Genomic DNA, 22587 nt, shown 5'->3' on the forward strand with positions numbered 1-22587 from the left:
GGATTCAATTCTCCTGCCTCAGCCTCCCGAGTAGCTGGGATTACCGGTGTGCGCCACCACGCCCAGCTGCTCTTTACACTTTCTAAGTGTCACTTTGTTCTTGCATAAGACAGGAATAAAAGGGAACTTCCACAGGGTTTTCTTGAAGAATAAATGTGATGATGAGCATCTAACACATGGCTTGACACATGGTAAAAACCTAGTACCACTGCCTGGTCCTCTAAGGGGAGGCATCAACATAAACCCCCTGCTAGTAGGCAGTGGTTCCTGGGTTGCATGCATTTATTCTTCAATTTAAAAGATCAGTTCAGAAAAAGAGAATTATTTTGACAGTAGCTCTGGTTGCCTCTCCTTTGCTCCAGGGAATTGCCAGTTCTCCATATTAAACAGACTATTATCTTCCACCTGACCATGAAAGATGCTTCTTTTGTAGCATGTGTGTGGAGCCCTATATTACACTTATCCCAAAACCTTCCTCCACTGACTATAGAAACCTTGAACTAGGCCAGGCGCGGTGGCTCTCGCCTGTAATCACAGCACTTTGGGAGGCCGAGGCAGGTGGATCACCTGAGGTTGGGAGTTCGAGACCAGCCTGGCCAACATGGTCTCTACTAAAAATACAAAAATTAGCTGGGCATGGTGGCAGGCACCTGTAATCGCAGCTACTCGGGAGGCTGAGGCACAATAATTGTTTGAACCCAGGAGGCAGAGGCTGCAGTCAGCCGAGTGCAAAACTGCACTCCAGCCTGCGAGACTGTCTCAAAAAAAAAAAAAAAAAAAAAAAAGAAAACCTTGAATTAAGCAGACAATAAGCAGGACTTTCCCCTTAACACTTTAAGTAGAGACTCTTTCTCTTTTTAATAAGCTTATACTCTTGCACCTAAGGAGAGGAAAGGTGTAAATCTAATGTTAGAACCAACACACCCACCAACTCAATTAGGCTGGGCAAGTCACCCCATCTCTCTGCTTCTCAGATTTTTCATAGAAAATTAAAAATAACACATGCTTTAAGGGCAATCAAGACAAGAAATGCAGTAACATACGCAAACATGTTTGTTGACAGTTTTTTTACGGCCAAAAGTAAAAGGTGTTTTCTAAATCCAGTTTTGCACCTGTCTTTAAGAATAAAAGCAAATGTATCATTAACACCAGTGAATTCAGGCTGCTGAGTAAGGTGCTGTGTGATCAGACTCTTTAATTACCACACCGATTTTAAAATCAGCTACAAAAAAGCAAATGTGTAAATTTCCCTAACTCTGAGCTCTAAATATTTATGAACAAAGCCTGGGCCTCACCTCCTCCACATGTCACAGTGCAGGGAAAGAAGTCAGTCTGTCTCCACTGATGACTGATGGGCTGGTAAAAGAAGAACTGAACCATGCTGTCTTTGGCTGCAGTGTACCTGGTCTGGACAAAGAGAACTGTGAGAACACACATGCAAACAAGGAGCTAGTGCTTTCCACACCTTTCAGAACGAGATGAATATTCTTCACACATGTAGACAACCACCTATCCATTAGAAAAACTATGGTGCAAGAAGATTCCAATAAGTTTAAGATGTGATAATGTATCATTAAGATTTGTCATAAATGGGGGCACAGGTGATCTTCTGCAAATCTCCCTGGAGTCATTTTTCCAGATAATTCTATGCCTCTGAATGGATTCACAAAAAATATTGGTAGACATTTTTGTTTCTTTGTTTTACATTTTTTTTTCTTTATGAAATCTTTGATTTTAATTTTCATGACAACAAAGACTGAGAGTTGATTTGGGTTTGCTCACAATATAGCACACAGTGGAGAGTCCTACTTTTTAATAACAATATCTTTAACCATATCCTTCTGCAAAAGTCTTCTAGAAGCACAACTGCAAGAACTCGACCTAAGCATGCAAATACATGGTGTTTATTTACAAATAATCTAGTACCTAATTAAAAGGAAATGGGGATCAGGCATGGTGGCTCACACCTGTAATCCCAGCACTTTCACTTGAGGCCAGAAGTTTGAAATCAGTCTGGTCAACATAGCAAGATCCTATCTCTCCAAAAGAATTTTTAAAAAATTAGCCAGGTGTGGTGACATGCACCTGTAGTCCCAGCTACAGCTATTGGGGATGCTGAGGCAGCAGGATACCTCAAGCTCAGGAGTTCGAGGCTATAGTAAGCCATGATCATGCCACTGCACTCCAGTCTGGGCAACAAAGCAAGACTGTCACAAAAACAAACAAACAAACAAAAACACATGAAAAAGAAAAAGAAAAATCTCTAAAAAATGCAATTGGAAAAAAAAAAACAACAAGAAGTACAATTAGGATAAAAAATTTTATAAACAATAAAAATAAATATGGTGGGTTCGGCATGGTGGCTCATGCCTATAATCCCAGCAATCTTGGGAGGCTAAAGTGGGCAGATCTCTTGAGATCAGGAGTTTGAGACCAGCATGGCCAACATGGTGAAACCCTGGCTCCATCAAAATTACAAAAATTAGCTGGATGTGGTGGCACATGCCTGTAATCCTAGCTACTTGGGGAGCTGAGGCAGGAGAATTGCTTGAACTCAGGAGGTGTGACAGAGCAAGACAGCATTTCATAAAATAAAATAAAATTAATGTGGTACTGTAAAATATATTTCATATGAGAAATGCTATATTTAGTGGAAGAAACAGTTTACAAAAAATAGTTTAATTTTTTAAAAGGGAATTTTAATAAAGATATCAATAAATCTACTACAATATGTCTTTAAAAATAGAGATAATAGATAAAAAGAATGATGAAGAGGCAATATTTAATGACATAATTGCTCAAAATTTCCTAGACTTTAAGAAAGACAGAAATCTCTGTTTCAAAATGCTCATTCAGTTCTGGCCAGGCAATTTAAAAAATAAAGCAAAAAGCATAAAGAAAAGTCCTAAAAGTTATTATAAAGAAAAATATGATTACCTACAAAAATGTGGAAAATCAGATTAACATTACATTCTCACAAGTAATATTGGCTTCAAGAAAACAAAGTCAAATCCTCAAAGTGATCGAGGGACAAGAATATTGGATCTAGAATTCTGTAACCAAGTTATTAATCAGTTATCAGTTATCCATCTATCATAAAATGATCAATCATTAATCAATGAAATAAAGATATTTTCAGATACAAAATGATTCTGAAACTTTACCACTCAGAGATATTCACTGGAAAAAAGGAAAAAACTACTAAGGAATGTACCAGCTAAGAACTAAGATAAATACAGAAGTCGTGGGATGCAAGAAGCAATAATGGCGAAATAAATCAGTAACCAAGCTTATGAGAGAATCTAAACAAGGATTGAACGTGAAATAGTGGTTTTATGTATTTAACTACAAAATGGTATAAAAATTCCAGATGCGAGATGTGTGTGGAGGGAGTGGGGGCAGGGTTATGGTAATGGAGTGGGAACAGCATAGGTATTACAGAGACAGGATACACCGCTAAGGACCTTTGCTTCAGTCTACGGCAGGACTGCTTGTTTCTGATGAATCCTCCCAGTGAGAATAAGTAAAAATGTTGCAAAAAATTTTTTCTTTCTTTTTTTTTTTTTTTTTTTTTGAGATAGAGTCTTGCTCTGTGAACCAGTCTAGAGAGCACTGGTGCGATCTCAGCTCACTGCAACCTCTGCCTCCATGGTTCAAGGGATTCTCCTGCCTCAGCCTCCCCAGTAGCTAGGATTACAGGCACCCGCCACCACATCTGGCTAATTTTTGTATTTTTAGTAGAGATGGGGTTTCACCACGTTGGTTAGGCTGATCTCAAACTCCTGATCTCCGGTAATCCACCTGTCTCGGCTTCCCAAAGTACTGGGATTACGGGGGTGAGCCACCACGCCTGACCCATAAAATATTTTTAATGTATTTTAACACATCAGAAAACTACCATGCTAGTGAGGATTTGCAGGGCTAAGATCACAGACACAAAGGAAACTCAGAAATGTGAGCAAATTTGGTGTGACATTTGGCTCTACCTTTCTGCTCAAGGCATTTTCTAGTTTGCAAGTGGTGGCTGAGCAGCTGAGAAACTGGGCAGACCTGTCATCAGCCTCATGAAGTGCAAAGCAAGCACTAGAGCTCAAAGACTTCCAAGGTGCCAGGTGTTGGTAAAGACCCCAGGTTCCCACCCCAGAACCCCAGAAGGCTCTATCATATGCATAAAGTAAACTGGAAACAGGACAGCCTTCAAAGGGCATAAAGCCCAGGTTCAAGTGATTTCAATTCCTTTTTGGATAAACATGACAGGCTGCTAACCTAGCTTTCTTCCAGTCAGGACAGTCAAAATAATCCAGTTGGAGGAGCGTTAGACTGAAGATCTGTAAGCAAAAATAATCTGATAATAATTTTTAAAGGGAATCTTAACAGAGTATTAATAAATCTGCTACAATCTCAAATTATATCCACAACCTTTCTTCTATAATAAACAGCACAAACTTTAAAAGTAACTAAGAATACAAAAAATAAAATTTAATGACAACCCAAAAAAGTAAAAAAAAATAGACATTATAAGCATAATGACAGGAAATCCAGATATTAGTATTAACTGATGAAAATATAAAAACTTAAGTACACAGTTACTACCTCCTGCAACCCTGACCTTGGCTTCAGTCTTGTTTCCCTGCAGGAGGGGCCTAGCAGCACCTTACGCTAGCCCTATGATTGCAACATAAGTGTTGGAACACTTTGCCTTGGGCTCTGTTTTTCAGAGAACTTGGAATAAGATTAAAATGTTCAAGAAATCAAATTATAACATGGGGAATTTCACTGGAAACAAGCTATACCAAAATGGAAATCTAGGAATAAAAGATGCAATATTTAAATAAGCATCTCAATGGATGAACTTAAAAGTGGATCAAAACAGACTTTGGCAAGTATTTTATAAAGAGCTAGAGAGTAAGTATATTAGGTTTTCAGGGTACATGGCCTCTGTTGCAACTATTCAACTCTGCTAGTATAGTGCAAAAGTAGCCTTTGACAATATGTAAACAGATAAGGGTGGCTGTTCTGATAAAACTTTATTTAAAAAAACGATGGCCAGCTGTCCATAATCTGATGATCCCTGAATTAGATACACCTGAGCAGAGGATCAGTATAATGACAGATAAGAAGAAGGTGGAAATTAGACACACTGGATACAGGTAAAGGTATAATTATAGTCCCAGAAATACAGAACAAATAGCTTGGGATAGAATTAATCTGAAGAAATAATAAATGAGAATCTGTCAAAACTGATGCTGGATATCAAGCCACAGATTCATGAGACACCTGGACTTCAAGCTGAAGAAAGTCACTAGTTACAGCATAGCCCAATTGATGAAAACTCAAAACAAAGGCAACACACTTAAAAGCAGATGAAGATAAAGGACAAATGACCTTCTCAGAAACAACAGGAAGACTGACAGCTGACTTCTCAACAGAGTAAACTGAAGTCAGAAGACAATGGGGGATATCCTCAAAGTGCTAAAAGAAACGTTTTATAATAACAGAAGGGTCATGCACTCGGAAGATGTGATGATTCTAAACGTGAACATACCTAACAACCTGTCCTCAAAATATATAAGGTACAATATACAGTCACAGGGGTAGTTTTTGCACATATCTCATGATAGAATAAGCAGACAAAAAATCAGGGAGGGACATGTGTAATTTTGAATAACACTATGACTAAACATGACCTGACATATGTTGAACACTGTATCCATCAGCAGAAGACTACACATTACATTCTCTAAAACTTTGTTATATTCTGATTCACAAACCAAGTTTTGCAAATTTTGAAAATGGAAATATATGGACCACAGAAGAATTAAGCTATAAAAATAAATTTAAAAGATTACTGGAAAATTCCCTCATGCTTAGATGTTATACTTCTAAATAATCCACAAGTCAAAGAATATATGATTATGAAACTTACAAAGTAATTTAACTGAATGATGAAGGAAGACATTTCATATCAAAATTATGAAATTACACATAAGGAATGCTTTGAGAGAAATTTATAGACTTAAATGTATATGCTTTAGGGAGAAAGGATGAAAACTAATGATCTCATAATCCATCTCAAGAAGTTTTGGAAAATAACAGCCTATGGGATCTAAAGAAGTAAAAGGGTGGACATAATAAAGACAGGAGCAGACATTCATGATATGGAAAGAAAACTTGAGCAAAACAGTTATAAAGCCAAAAGTTGTTTCTGTGAAAGGTCTAATAAAATTGATGATTCTCTGACGTGACTGAGCAAGGAGAAAGGATAGGCACAAATAGTCAATATCAGAAATGAGAGAGAGGGCGTACTACAGATGTTCAGAAAGTGAACAAGCAATTAAAGGATGCTATGAAAAAAAAGCATGCCAATAACTTTTTAAAAGTTAGTTGAAATAAATTCATCGAAAAAATGGACATAAAAGATTTTTAAAATCTAAAGTGTCTGTATCTTTCAAAGACATTGACTGCATAATTTAAATATTTACTGGTGCACATTGCCAAATTATTTAAAGGAATGAAAAATGACATCAATTGTTTGTAAACTATTGCAGAGAATAAGAGGAAACAGTTCTAAACTTGTTTTATAAAAGCAGTATAAAATGCTAAGACCTGAAAAAGGTATTCCAAGAAAACAACCAACCCCTTTCCTGCACATAGGTACCAAAACAACAGAAGCCTTAAGTAAAATAATTTAAAATCACATCCAGTCACATACAAAGGATACACCTTTTTACAAACAATAAAATAATAAATACTAACAATAAATTCTAATTGAAAAGAATAATGACCAAGTAGGTTTATCACAGGAAGATGCAGTTGGCTTAACGTTTGAAAAATCAATGTCATTTATTATATTAAAAATGAAAAAGTAGAAAACCATGTGATCACCTCTAAAGATGCAGAAAATGCAGTTCATAAAGATCTGTATTTGTACATAATGAAGCAAACTAGAAAAAGAAAAAATTTCTTTTATCAGATAAAATATCTATATGAAATTTTATAGTGAGCATCATATATAATGGTGAATTATAGGGAGCTCTGCTCCTGAAGTGAGATACATAACAAGGACAGCGGCCATCCTCGTGATTTGCAGATGTCGCAATTGTGTATGTATACAATCCAAAAGAATTCACAAACTGTTAGTATTAATACATGAGTATAGTAAGAATATAATGTCAGTACAGAAAAACAAATACTTCCACACTCCAGAAACAAATAGAAACTGAAAAAAATACCATTTGTAATAACATCAAAATAACAAACTCCTGGAAATAAATTTGATAAAAGATATTGAAGACATAGAGTGGCAATTATGAACATTATTGAGAGAAATTTTAAAAGAACTTTAAAAATGTATGGGTATGCCATAAGAGACAGTATTGGAAAGGTGTCAATTTTCCTTAAATTGACATACAAATTCAATGCAATTCCAATCAAAATCCAGCAGATTTATAAAAACAGACAAGCTGATTTCAATGATATAAAAATGAAGTGTCAAGAAAAGCAAATATGATCTTCAAGAACAAAGCTGAAACTCATACTACCAGATATCAAGACTTATTTTAATGCTACAGCAGATATATCACAATGGTATTGGCACTAATAACCAGATAAATGAAACAAAGTAGGGTCCATAAATATATTATTGTTACCAGACTTCAGAGAAAGAGGCAACGGAAGATTCTTCTCCTAATGGCTTTAGGTCAATTAAGCAGTCATATAGAAAAATATATTGATTCTATTGTACCTCACTATATATACAAAATAATTTCTAGATGGGTTACAGCCTTTGGTGTGAAATGAAAAATAATAAGGCTTCCTAAAGCAAACATAGAAGAATATCTTAGTGGCTGGACATGATGGCTCACGCCTGAAATCCCAGGACTTTGGGAGACCAAGGCTTGAGCACAGGAGTTTGAGACCAGCTTGGGCAACACAGCTGGACCCTGCTACTACAAAATTTTTTTAAAAAAATTTGGCCAGGTGCAGTGGCTCACACCCGTAATCCCAGCAGTTTGGGAGGCTGAGGTGGGTGGATCATTTCAGGTCAGGAATTGAAGACTAGCCAGGCTAATAGGGTAAAACCCTGTCTCCACAAAATACAAAAATATGAAAATACATAAATGATACACAAAGAATACAAAAAAATTTCCAGGTGTGTTGGTGTGCACCTGTAATCCCAGTTACTTAGGAGGCTGAGGCAGGAGAATAGCTTGAACCCAGAAAGTGGAGGTTGCAGTGAGGTGAGATTGTGCCACTGCATTCTAGTCTGGGCGACAGAGTGAGACTCAAAGAAAAATAAATAAATAAATAAATAGCCAGGCACGGTCATGTGCACATGTAGTCTGAGCTACTCGGATGGCTGAAGTGAGAGAATCACTTGAGCCCAGGTCAGAGCTGCAGTGAGTCATGATTGTGCCACTGCACCCCAGCCTGGGCAACAGAGCAAGACCCCAACTCAAAAAACACACAAACAACAAGAAAAAAAAGAACATCTTCATGATTCTGGATGAGGCAGATTTCTTAACCAGGATACAAATAGCACTAAGCATAAAGTTAATGGCTGATAAACTACCTTACAGTAAAATTGAGAACTTCTGTATAGGGAAACTGATAGCCCTAAATATATTTAATGGAGAAAAAAATGAAAACAGAATGAATTAAGAATTCACCTTTATAAGTTGAAAATACAACACCAAAATAAACCCATGTAAAGATAAGAGAAATAAAGAAAAATAAAAATTTATATTAATGGAAATGTAAAAACAACTCTGAGCTAATAAACAAAACAAAAATCTAGTTTTTACGTCTCAGATATAATGTTCAGAGAGTCTGAACCAAATAAAGATTACACGAGGAACCAAAAAATGAGTTTAGGAATGAAAAATACGTAGTTATATATAAAGAGGAGATTGTTTTTAATGATAGGGAACACCAGGATTGCTTTTGAAGAGCTAAGTTTGAAAAATGAGATGAATTGGGTGCTTCTCCAGAAAAATGTAAATTTCAAAATTGGCTAAAAAGATAAGCCTAAGAGAAACATAAATGGTTTCTAAGTCTTCTCCATTTCCATCAAAAAGAAAAATAAGAAAAAAAAAAGAGAGAGAAAGAAAAGGCATCAAGCCAGATGTGTTACGGAAAGAGAAATCCTGAGCATAGTAGACACATTTCATTGCCTACCAACATTCATTTCTCCTTTCCATGCTACAGAGACTCAATTCTGTTCGTGTTCATTCCTCCGTCCTGTGTCTTACATACATCCTGACTGTTCTAAATGAATCACCATTTGCCTTGCTAGCAGCAGGACCCATGAGAATGTTCCGCTCAGATACACAACTGCAAAGAGTGTCACTGGCCAACAGACCCAGTTCTGGGTCAAGCTTCCCATGGGATGCTCCTAGCCAGTGACTAAGCACAGCAGGGGCACTGAAGCCAGAGCCGTTCCTGGGAGACGCTGGAGTCCTATGATGAATAACATTGGTTCAGGGTCTCCTGTCTAGCTTCGCTGAATTCTCTTAGAACCCACTGCATTTTCATGCCTGTAATCCAAACACTTTGGAGGCCAAGGCAGGCGGATCACCTGAGGTTGGGAGTTCAAGACCAGCCTGACCAACATGGTGAAACCCCGTCTTTAAAAAAAAAAAAAAAACAACCCACTGCATTTAAGATGCTTGCATCCAACCTTCCTTCCTTCCCTCTCTCCTTCACTCATGGTCAGATTTTCATTGCACTCTGACAGCTCTCTCAGCATCACCCTGCCTTCTCCCCCACTTTTTTCCACAGGCATTTCCTGAATAAATTTCTTGTACTTCTCATCCTGCCTTGGCATTTGATTCTTAGAGGACCCAGATGAACACAGTAGTGGATGGTACAGAGTGGGCACATGACCCAATTCTTGTCCATGAGAGGAGATGAGCTACTGACAATTTAGCTGGAGTAACAGGCACAAACTGGGCCTTTTCCGAACAAAATAGGACCCATGGCCTCTCGACCTACACCTCTCTGCTAATGGGTTATTTTGCTACCCCATGTCACCCCCTGGCCAGCCAAGAGTACATGAAATTTTCTAGATGTCTTCCATTACCACTCAGGAACTGAAGGAGACTCTGGGGAGCTAAACCCAGGCTCAACCTGTGACTAAACATTTCATGGCCCTAATTCCAGTTTCACTCTCATGTGGCTTCTAAGGGTTGTTGCTGATGGAGGTGGGAACCCTGTGAGGTGCTTTCCTCTGGGATATCTGCCTGAGAAGGGAGCAAAAGCTCCTTTTCTGCTTTGGGCTCTCCTTGAAAGCCTCCCTGCCCTGAAGAGCGACATCATCATGAAACAAGTCTTGCCGTCTGGCTGCCTGTTTCCTTCATCCTGGCGCTAGGAGAGGGAGCAGGCTTTTCACCTCCTGGCTGGACATACCCTGTGGTGCAGGTCCTCCTGAGGACACTGAGCCAAGGCGCGGTCTTACTGGAGAAAGGAGCATCCTCTCCATGTTACAGAAGATGTGCTATGGGTTAGGACCCCAGGCTTGGCCATGGAAATGTTATGGGGACTAAATCAATTCAGAAAATTTTCATCTCTCTCCACTAATCCTGTCTTTCAAAACAAAAGATTAAGCTAAATAATAATAATTACCCTATTTGAATAATAAAAAGTTGAACATGAATGCTTTCTCTTGCACGCCTGCTAATCAGCCACCTGCTGTACCACTGCTGTCGAGTCCCCAGGGTAAACAGCTCTGCTGACAAAGGAGGCGGTGAAATACAGAGAATGGCAAAAGAGAAATGCACGTTAACATTTGCAAAATGTTTGATTAGGAAAATGAGTTTTATAATAATAGTATGTGGGCAGGCATGGTGGTTCACACCTCTAATCCCAGCTCTTCAGGAGGCTGAGGCAGGAGGATCACTTGAGCTCAGGAGTTCAAGACCAGCCTGGGTAACATAGTGAGATCCTGTCTCTACAAAAAATTAAAAATTATCCAGGTGTGGGGATGTGTGCCTGTAGTCCCAGATACTTGGGAGTCTGAGGCCAGAAGATTATTTGCGGCCTGTACTTGGCCTGGGTGACAGCGCAAGACCCTATCTCAAAAACAAACAAACAGAAAAACCAATGGTATACAAATGAATTCAAATTCAAATACCTGACTTGGCCACTTCAAAAGACTTTCCAAAATTTATGGAATAGCTTTTTATATAAAACTATTCATAGTATACATATGTCTTAGCTGTGAATTCTGGTAACTACTAAAGCTGTATATGAATTGCTTTAACCAAGAAATTTCCCTCAACAGACCACATTATGGTAAAATATACAATATTCTAAAAGTTTCTGCCTTGGGAATGAATGGCAAATGCTTAGGATGAGACAGAATTCCAATGGCTGAGAAGCATGAGGAAACAGGTAAATGTTCTTTCTGCGGGCATTGTTATGGGTTGAATCGTGTGCCCCCAAAATGACATGTTGAAAGCCTAGCCCATGGCATCTCAGAATACTATCTTATTTAGAAATACTGTCTTTGACAATGTAGTTAAGGTAACTGGGGGGATCTAATCCAGTATGAGTGGTGTCCTTATAAAAAGGGAAAATTTGGACTGGCCAGGTGTGATGGCTCATGCCTATAAGCCCAGCACTTTGGGAGGCTGAGGCAGGAGGACAGCTTGAGCCTTGGAGTTCAAGACCAACCTGGCCAACATGGTGAAACGCTGTCTACTAAAAATACAAAAATTAGCCCACCGTGGTGGCATGTGCATGTAGTCCCAGCTGCTCAGTAGGCTGAGGCAGGAGAATTGCTTGAACTCAGGAGGCAGAGGTTGCAGTGAGCTGAGATCGTGCCACTATATTTCAGCCTGGGTGACAGAGTGAGACTCTGTCCTCTGTCTCAAAAAAAAAAAAAAAAGACGGGGCAGAATTCTGGACCCAGATGCAGACATGCACAGAGGGAAGATGATGCCTGAGCTCTAAGAATTGAGGCAAGAGGCATAAGACAGCTTCTCCCTCACAGCCCTCAGAAGAAACTGATCCTACCAATACCCTGATTTTGGACTTTTGGGCTCCCGACTGTGGGATAATAAATTCTGTTGTTGAGACCACTCGGTTGTGGTATACAGTTATAGCAGCTTCAGGAAACTAATACAGGCACTGACTCTAAAACTGTGTCTTGCTGAGGTGTGAAACACCTGTGAATGTACAAATTTAGCCACTACCTGCGCCGCATTGCAAGCCTGTAACGTGTTCTTTGAGAGAATGAAGACAGCCAGTTTCAAATCCTCTCACCCCCGGATAAGTTAAATATACAATCATAACTATCCAGAAAGAAAAGTGGCTCGTGGGTTGACGCATAAAAGATATCTAGAGCTGAGGAAACTGAAGACAGAGATTGTACATGAGGACTAGTAGAAAAGCAATCAGAAAGCATTTTCCTGAAGAAACACAAAATATCAGAGTAGAAAAAAAAATGAATCCCTAAGAAGACAACTGGCTGTAAAAGGAAGATTTCAGACTCTGAAGAAGAGAAACTTGCTTCTCTCCCTGAAGATATATATATATATATATATATATATATTATATATATATAATTGTTTTTTTAAAGAAGAGAAAAGCTACCAACAGAAGTTAAAAATTAACTATGAAAAGAGATGTCTTTAACACAGTCATTTAAATTTTTTTAGATATTCTCATGGGAATATACTTAAAATTGATATTCACAAACATCTACTCATCGATGCAAATATTCAGTAAATTCTAAATAGATAGTCTATCTTGCTGTCAATCAGTGAAGCACAATGGCATCAATTACTGTACTTAGCCAAGACTCACTACTGCTACCTGGTGGCAACATGCACATATTGAAGAAGCAGGGCCCTAATGCAAAATACCCCTAACACAGAAGTACTGTGACAAGGGTCATCCATGAAAAACAGGTCATTGAGGCCTGGGCATGGTGGTTCACACTTGTAATCCCAGCAATTTGGGAGGCTGAGGCAGGAGGATTGCTTGAGGCCATGAGTTCAAGACCAGACTGGGCAACATAGTGAGACCCTGTAGCTACATAAAAGCAAAATGAAAAAAGGGAAACAGATTATTCAGAAAAACAAGCATATATAATGAGAAATCCACTGGGAAGAAGGAAATTTTCAAGAATAGTCCAACCATGAAAATATAGCTTCTTAAAGGGCATAAAAATGAAATTCTTTCCTCACTGGTGCAGTGAGATGCTAAGCTGCAAAATCTGAGCAACAGTACCTTTAAGACAACCTACCAGCCCATTGATGTCTACATATTTTACTCTCTATGTAAGAATGTGATAGTGTTTCCACATATTCTGACTTAAAGGCGGCTGCTGAACAATGAAAACACAGGGACACAGGGAGGGGAACATAACACACAAGGGTATGTTGCAGGGTTGGGGGGGTTGGGGAGGGACAGTGGGGTCGGAGAGGATGGGGAGGGATAACACTGGGAGAAATGGCTGATGTAGGTGATGGGGAGATGGAGACAGAAAACCACCATGGCATATGTGTACCTACGCAACAATCCTGCAAGATCTACACATGCACCCCAGAACTTAAAGTACAATAAAAAAAAAAAGAGAAAATTTAAAAAAAAAAAAGATAGTGTTCAACATTACAGTTATCAAACGCTCATGAAATAAGGTCTACTACAGGAATTGTAGCAAAGTGTGTGCCTCAACCTAGCTCAGCGCACCCATGGCTGTGCTAAATTAGCCCTGAATATGTAGGACTGGTATCACTGCCTCATCGTCTCTTGGGTTGAAGCCAGGTCTTCCATTTATAGACCAGCTTCTGTTGGTTGACTGGAATGGAAAGAGATACAGTGAAACACAGCGACACAGGGCTGACTGTCATCAGTGACCTCACAGGCACTTTTAACCTCCCACTCAAAGTACAGCTTGATGGTGTTATAGGCCAGAAAGAGATGAATGGAAGCAAAGAGTTCCTTATCTTAGCAACAATATAGGCTAGGAAATGCTACAATGTTTGGAACAACAACAACATCAAAAAACTGTTGGAAAAAGATACTTCCTAAAAACCCACATTATTTGGACAAGTTCCCAAGTAGGGGAAAAAACAACATCAGAGCCATTCTTACTTCATCATAAGTGTCTCCAATTTTGCCACGTTCTCCCCCACTAAGCATGCCACATCCATGAGAGACAATGGCTGTATGTATGAAAATGAGGCTCTATTTATGCATGAGTCAGATAGTTGTGTGTAATACCCTCTTTGACACATATATTTTTCAAAAAACCCTTTCAGTCTAGAGAATCAGAAGCTTTCCAGGAGTTGAAGTTAAAGTCCAGAACTGTTTCTTAAATCTGAGAGAGCCAGAACTCAGAGACAGGGATATAGAGGACTGAATACTAATGCAGACAGTGTACACTGAACATGCTATTAAAATGGACTCTATTGGCCGGGCACAGTGGCTCATGTCTGTAATCCCAACACTTTGGGAGACTGAGGGCAGGTGAATTATTTTAGATCAGGAGTTCGAGACCAGTCTGACCAACATGGTGAAATCCTGTCCCTACTAAAAATACCAAAAAAAAAAAAAAAAAAATTAGCCAGGTGTGGTGGTGCATGCCTGTAATCCCAGCTACTCAGAAGGAGGTTGCAGCGAGCCAAGATCATGCTACTGCACTCCATCCTGGGCGACAGAGTGAGACTCCATCTCTTGCACATACACATACAAATTTTCTTAAATGTACTCTATTAAGAGGTAAGTATATAATTTGGGCAAGAAGGTGTAAAATAATTTTTAATTATGCAAGTGATATGTGAATTTATTCTTCCTTTTATTATTTATTTATTTATTTTTGAGAGGGAGTCTTGCTCTGTTGCCCAGGCTGGAGTGTAGTGGCGTGATCTTGGCTCACTGCAACCTCTGCCTCCTGGGTTCAAGCTATCCTCCTGCCTCAGCCCCCTGAGCGGCTGGGATTACAGGTGTGCACCATCACACCACGCTATTTTTGTATTTTAAGTAGAGACAGCATTTTGTCATATTGGACAGGCTGGTCTCGAACCCCTGACCTCAGGTGATCCACCTGCCTTGGCCTCCCAAAGTGTTGGGCAGGCGTGCGCCAACACGACCGGCCACATTCTTCCTTTTAAACATTATTTTAAGAATTAGATATTACAAAATGTTATCCCCTCTGATATAGTCACTGTTGTTCTCAGTGTTTCCATTTTGGGATATATCCTTCCAAATTATTTAAAATGTATATGCACACACATATATACATATATGTGGGTATATATACAAACTCATAGAAATATGCAGTTTATGTGTGTGTGTTTTTATAAATGGTATCAATAAACAATACATCATTAAGATCTACTGATGCTGATACTGTAACCAAACAATACCTTGAAATACTAGTCTTTGTGGATACTTTCCTCATTTCATCATGTGTTAATGTCTCCTACTCAGTCAGGGACCTCCAAGTTGACTTGAGAAGAATACAGATTGAGCAGTAATTAAAAGAGAACAAAGACTGTGTGTGTGTGTGCGTGTGTGTGTGTGTGTGTGTGTGTATGTGTGTGTCTGCATGTACATTTTCTATTTGAGAATCAGATAGGAAGACCCTAAGGAAAGCAAGGGAAGCACAGGATTTATGCCATAACAGACCAGATAGAGACTTAAAAAAAAAAAGGCAATTATGGCTTCCCCAAAACCTTTCACAATATGACTGTCTAAGAAGAATAGTGAGTCAATGCTTTAAGGATACAATACAGAAGTCAGAAACGTAAATGTCTGCAGAGGCTAGGCAGATGATATAAATGCCCAAATCAGGATGAATGGCAAGCAACCACTTATGCCTATAGTGTTAGGGACACAATAGGGAGTGGTGTGGACCACGGCAGACCCAAGAGTACGCCCTGACTAGAAGGCAGCTGTTCCTCAGTTGCAGTCAATTATTGCTATGGTAAAATGCAAGCTAGTTGTCAGCTCTTCCTATTTTTACAGAGAAGCAGAAAAAATATCTGATTTTTGATGTAAAAATATCTTGATTTTTAAGTGTTGACCATTCAAAATCCAAAGTTTCAGAAACAAAAGAAAACACTGTGCAGGCCAGCACTTGGCTGGTCCCACCGCAGGCTGAATTTAGATCTCAGGGATTGGAATCAGTTAGCAACTCTCATCTACCTCCATGCATGTTCCTCTGCTGACACAACTGATGTCTCAGTGAAACATTCTGTGACAAATTAACATGTAGAACACAGACAGCTTTTTAAAGCTAATGGTTTTTCTCATACAGAAAAATATAACTGGTAATTGGGGCTATTTTCTAGCTTCCATTTACATTTTGGAACGGGTTTCTGAAACAGGATAGGACAAAACCACACAGTGAACTATCTTTTTCTTTTCTTAGGCATTTTTAAATTTATCGGAAGAAGTTCAAACTGTGTCACCTTGGAAGTATACTTTATGTCCTCTGAATGAGGGAAGACGCCCCAGCATTATCTAGAAAGGGGACACAGGCCCATTGTTTCAGGGGAGAAGAGTTCTTTTGAAGGTATCTTATGACAAGTGTCCATCATAAAACATCTGGGGAAGCAAATCCTGATCTTGAGTCAGACCACCGCAAGACTGCATGTTCTAAAGGCTGAAGGCTGAAGTAAAGATCCCTTACGGATAACTATCTTAAAGGAGGGTAAGGAATGAGCCCGTTGTCTCTGCTCTCCTTTCCAAGGAGAAGGCATGCAGTGGCACTATACTGGTTTAGGATATGGTGCATTTACCATCGGCCGTTTTCACCAAACTCCATCTAAAACTGAACACAACTACTCAGTAGGCAGAGGCAGAAAGATCACTTGGGCCCAGGAGTTCAAGGCTATGATTGAAGCTGTGAATAGCCCTTACACCACCCTGAGCAACGCAGGGAAACCGCTTCTTAAACAAACAAACTGAACAAAGCAACCAGAGACTCTAAATACAAAGTCAAAAAAAAATCCTTCCCCCATAAAAGTGAAGTTTGTTTTTTAACTATCTGGGTTAGGAGCAGAAATTTAAGAGTGCTGAGCTAGTTTTAGGAATGGACTGCCAAGATGGAAATATTGATGACACATGCTCTGTATAAAAACAATCATTGATGACCTCTTGCTAAATAAACTTATTGTTTTAAAAATCAAGATATTCTGGGATTCAGATGCATAAAGTTTATGAGGAGGATCATTCTACCTTGAAGATGAAATCAGCCATCAGAGGTCCTGGAATCTTAAAGGTTTGCCTGTCGGAACCCTTTTGAAATTCCACTGTTGTGTTTTCTATGACAAAGACTCCTGGGCTGTCAAAGCTGTGTTCTCCTTTGCTTCCTTGAAGTGTTTTTGATTCGATAACTGAAATTAAAATATATAATTCAAAAAAGAAACAATCTTAAAGGCATTTTATTACAAAAGACATCTTAGTAAGCACAATGTCAGTATATGATATCAAAACAATGTCAAAATAGCCACACTGGTTTACAAACATTAGATGTATCAGATTTTTAATTGCCCATAAAAAAGGAGTTAACAAGGGTGGCAGGCCCAAATAGTTCCACTCAATTCTTTGGAGCCATTTCTAGCATAAGGGGAAAGAAAACTTTTCTTTCTTTATATGTTTTCATGATGCAGCTAATACTCAAAGTAAAGCTATGTTCACGCAACTTATTACTTGTTCAAAAGAGCTTATGCCTACTCTTTTATTTAGATAAAAATCACAGCAAATTTCAAATTTGCTTTTTTTCAGCCAAAGCTTTTTATTTTGAAATAATTCTAGATTCACAGGAAGTTGCAAAAATAGTACAGAGAGATCCTTTGTAACCTTCAATCCCTTTTGTCTGATGATTACATGTTACAAAAGTATAGCAGAGTATCAAAACCAGGAAATTAACATTGGTACAACATGTGCATGTAGTTCAATGCCATTTTATCACCCACCACCACCATCAAAATACAGAACCACTCCAATTGCCACAAAGACCTCCCTTGTGCACGAAACCCCTTTATTCGAACTTGCTTTCCCATGAACAAAAGTGCTTTTAAGGTTTCCTACAGAAAAAAAAATGTTTGCTTATCAGTTTAAACAAAAAAGCATTTCTACTTTATTTAAATTTCTATCTTTTCTCCCTCTTTCTTTTCTTTTATTTTCTAAGTGTCACCATACTTAGTAGACCTGGTTTGATGTTGGGAGAGGCAAGACAAAAATATATACAGCTATGTTCTGGTGCACCTGCATTTCTGGCCCAAGCTCTTTCTCTAACTTTCTGCCCTGGGTTTTCATTGGTTTTCATTGCCTCATTTCTAAATTGAGGAGGCAGAGCAGACAATCTCCCAGGTCCAACTCTATTCTGAAATCCACACTTGATTTAATGGTACCATACCACTTTTTAACAATCTCAAATGAAGAACACAGAAGAATCAAAACTCGTTGAGTGTCAAAAATGGCAAGCTGATAACATGCGACAAAACAGTCTGGCATTAGGGAGCTTCCATCCATATGCTGCTGGGCTTTGGTTATTTTCATGTGCTGGATTTTTTTCTGTCACTGGAGCAGCTGCAGGAATTCAAGCGCCCTGGACAGACTGCATAACAGGCATTAGGAGACATCCCTGATTATCCCTGACAGGCAGGCTGGGAACTTTTCTGGGAAAATTCAAAGGCTGGACATGAGCTACTTGATCTGGAGGAGTCATTAGCGGTCGAAGAATAATGCTGGCTACTTTCAGGCACACAAACCCCAACCACTTTGGCCCTGATCTCCATGACCGCAATAGATTTTTTGGAAAGTGTGAGGTTAAATTCATTTCCTAGTTCCAATGAAGATATAAAATTGAGTGTTGTAAAGTGAGTTGTCAGTAAAAATGAAATGAGGAAGCAGAGATAGTAAGTGGGCCCTACAGTGGGTGTCTCTAAAGTCAATAAGAAAAAAAAGATGAGCATTAAGGCAATATCAAGATGCAAAATGAAGTTGGACATAATGCATCCTCACAGAAGTCATGCAAAAAACAAGTTTCTAGACATCGATTTAGCCTGAAATGACTTGATTAAATTCAAGTAGCGTGCAATGGATTCCACGGCTGTGTTGGGGTAGTAATTGCTTTACCATTGTGCTAACCTTTAGGACCACAGCTTTCTAAGTTGCAGGTCGGGATGCAGAGTTGGGGCAGGGGGTGTAAGAATCTGGGAAGGTGATCTGGGAGGAAGAGAGGACCAGTTGCTATGATATCCATCCCCTAAACCAAAGGCCAGCATTTTTGTTAACTTGGTTCTGAAATTTTGCTTTTAATACAGAATCTATTCACTATTTTAACAGTATCTAAGAGTCTCAGTGGCATGAATACAAAAACACAAGTACCGAAACCAATTTTCCAGTCCATGTAAATTACCCAAACCATTCTGCATCTCCACTAAATGGTACGCTTATTGTAAAACATTTTTATTTTGAGCATTTCAAAAGGCTTCCAGTTCTCTAAAGCACAAATGCTGGTTGCCTATCTAGGAGGCAGAAAGCAGGTGTTTTGACCTCAGTTGTGTAAATAGGTAAGCAGAGTCAGAGGCGGCTGAATAAAGAAGTAATTTGGTGAAGGTACAGTTTACGGACACAAACCATTTGGATAATTTGGATTAACAAAGCCATTGTACCAAATCCACAGTGCGGTGGAGGCCGGTGCAGTTCTTTAAAAGTTGTCATTTTTATTGGTGGCAAACTTGCTTCTCCTTAGTGCTGGTGCCCCTTAAAAATAAATGACCTAAAAGGAGTTTGTGATGTTTCAATCAACAATGCAGATAATGTATTGACTTATGGATACCTTTATTTTTATTAATTTCTACCATTCCCCTATATTTGTGGTAGCCCCATGTTGTGACAATGTGTGATTCATGGCTAGTGAGAACTGTACATGCAAGCCCTTCAGTCCTGAGGTTTCACTGACCCTCTGTGGTTTCTACAGCAAGGTGGTTAGTGCATGGGAGACCCCAGGAAGCCTATAAACATCCCCACCACTATTAAGGAAAGAGAGTGTGAGCCTTCTTTCCTGCTGCCCACGGTCCAAATTTTTTCTCCTCTCCAGGCTTAACATTGAGGGGGGCGGGAGAGAAGTGTTGATGAAGATATGATAGGTAGCCTCAAAAAAAGTAAAAAAATGCAATTAAAAAAAAAAAGAAATCAAGACTTACTTGTAACCCCAGGTCTTTACAACACAGGTCTCTAGTGATGCCTTTAAATGCTTTAATCTATTATTAGTTATTTTTAAAAGAAATTATGCCTAGAAAAATGATGAATGCTTCTAATTGCTCCTAGCTGAAGGGTTTGCATTGAGAACTATCAGTTCAGGCTTCTTTGAATAAAGGCAGGGTCATGGTAACCATCCCCAAGAGGTCTCCCGAAATTCTAAAGGCCATGAAAGTACTGTCAGGTAAATGTGGAATAAGTGTTTAGCACAGCTAACAGAGTTATAAATACATCCAACTTATATGTACAGTGGAGCTGCATTTGTATAGTATATGCTAATTTCATTCACGTCAATTTCCTTTGTTGGTCATTAGGTACAGAATCCATGTTTATATTTATACATCTCTATATATGGTCATCAGATAGGGCTTAAAGGGAAAATATTCTTCCAATTGAAACAGAGGTTTTTGGTTTACGGCCTCTTGGCTTCTCAAGTTTATTGCTAGTCAAACATATTTAATGCTGAAGTCTTGCTAAAATAAAATTTGTTTTGAAGGGATCTGCTATTGCTTCCATTTTTGAAGTGATGCACTATTGGAAAATTTGGGGCTGAGTGCTCCCCATAATGCTGTGGACAGGCTTGGGACAGGACTGGAAATTCAGGATCCAAACAAACACCTCTAGGCAGTACGTAAGATGGATATTCTGTAATTAAATTTTGTTCTTCAGCAAAGAGACTGACATTAATGTTACTGGGTATTTTTAGTTCTTAGTAATACAGACTTTTGGATAGTTACAGTTAATGTAGATGTTAAAAGAATGATTTATTACCACAAAGTAAGCTTCATTTCAGAAATATCTCTTTTACAAATAAAAATTAAGAAAAAGGTTGCATAAATCCAGAAAATAAAACGACTTCTATATTTAGATATTCAGAAATGTTAACTAAGTCCTTTGTAAATGAAGCCAGTTCTATTCATCAGCAAGGAAGGATAAGATTCAGAAATACTTCTAGTGCCAATTGTGAGATTGTTCAGAAAGGGAAATAGTCCAAGCAACAGATTTGTCACTCTTGGAGAAATGGGAACATTTTTGAGCCCTGTTCTTGGAAGAGTGCCAGTCTTGAATATAGTCCTATTGAATATGCCAGAACATATACATATAAATGAATTTTTGCCCCGAAGTGTTCACCTTTACTTATTCTGTTTACTGTTTACTTATTCTGTTTTTACAAGTTATAAAACTATTTTTGGAGCTGGATTTTGGGGAACTGCCTTTAATATCATGAGAATATCAAGATCATTCACTGTATTTTTGTGTTTTTTAAGCATCTTTTCCATATATAAAATTTGCATGCCATAAACTTTACCCTTCTAAAATGTATAATTTAATTGTTTCAGTATATTCACAGAGTGAAGCCATCACCATCATCTATTTATTATTTTAAACTCGCAGTATTCTGAGAAGCCAGTGTTTGCCTTCAGTGACCCCTAGATGGGAAGTTGTGACATGCTAGCAGCAAGGCTTGTTTTGGTCAGCCATAGTCACTGATAACGTTTTGTATTTTAAATTTTGTTATTTTGTTTTTGTCCCACTTTGCTGAAATCTCCAGAACATTCCCAAATATTACTTTACTCTCCATTCCCACATATTACTTTGCTGAGTCTTGCTGTGTCACTCAAGCTGGAGTGGCAGATTGCAGTGGTGCAATCATAGCTCACTGTGACCTTGAACTCCTAGGCTCAAGGAGTACGTTGGACTACATGTCTGTAGTAGTGAAGCTACTCCTTGGACTACCTCAGCCACTTGAGTAGCCTGGACTACAGGTGTGTGCCACTATGCCCAGCTATTTTTTTTATTTTTTATGAAGACAGGGTCTTCCTGTGCTGCCCAGGCTTGTCTCAAACTCCTAGGCTCAAGTGATCCTCCTGCCACAGCCTCCCAAAGAGCTGGCAGTACCAGCGTGAGCCACCACACCCAGCCACCCTATACAAAAATAATTTATTTCACATATAATTGGTTTTTTCCCTCCCATGAGGGGATTATTCTTAAACAGGTACATTTCCCATTGGGGTATTAGAACAGAAAAATTCAAGATACAATACAGATAACTTCCCTGGTTATACAGACTATTTTGCTCACTACAGAGTAGTTGGGGGTACCCTACTGAGTACACCCAACAGGCGTGGGAGGTATGCCCAATGGCCAGATCTAACATTCTTTCTGCTGACTCCAAGTCTTTAGACAAAACTTCTCTTTCTTAACCAATTGCAAATCAGAAAATATGTGAATCTAACTATGGCTTATAAGACCTGCTTCAAGATATTCCACCTTTTCAGGTCAAACAAATGCATAGCCTCCATGTATTAATTTGTGACTTTGACTGTAACTTCAATCTCCCTGTCTTTAAAAATTCTTACATGT

The 22587-nt window shown here is 38.8% G+C and overlaps 1 protein-coding gene across 5 annotated transcripts in view; it reads right to left on the minus strand.

The window, feature by feature from the left end:
* ADAMTSL3 (ADAMTS like 3) overlaps window positions 1-22587 on the minus strand; it is a 363845-nt gene that overhangs the window by 145699 nt on the left and 195559 nt on the right. For all 5 annotated transcript variants that reach the window (XM_017502246.2, XM_017502245.2, XM_017502242.2 and 2 more), the window contains exons 9-10: window positions 17191-17348; window positions 1296-1407 (exon numbers count right to left, since the gene is read on the minus strand). In XM_017502246.2, coding sequence (XP_017357735.1) covers window positions 1296-1407; window positions 17191-17348 — 270 coding nt within the window. The remainder of the gene's footprint in view (window positions 1-1295; window positions 1408-17190; window positions 17349-22587) is intronic.

The sequence above is a fragment of the Cebus imitator genome, unplaced genomic scaffold, assembly GCF_001604975.1.
Source record: "Cebus imitator isolate Cc_AM_T3 unplaced genomic scaffold, Cebus_imitator-1.0 Scaffold295, whole genome shotgun sequence".
In the NCBI taxonomy this organism is placed as follows: domain Eukaryota; kingdom Metazoa; phylum Chordata; class Mammalia; order Primates; family Cebidae; genus Cebus; species Cebus imitator.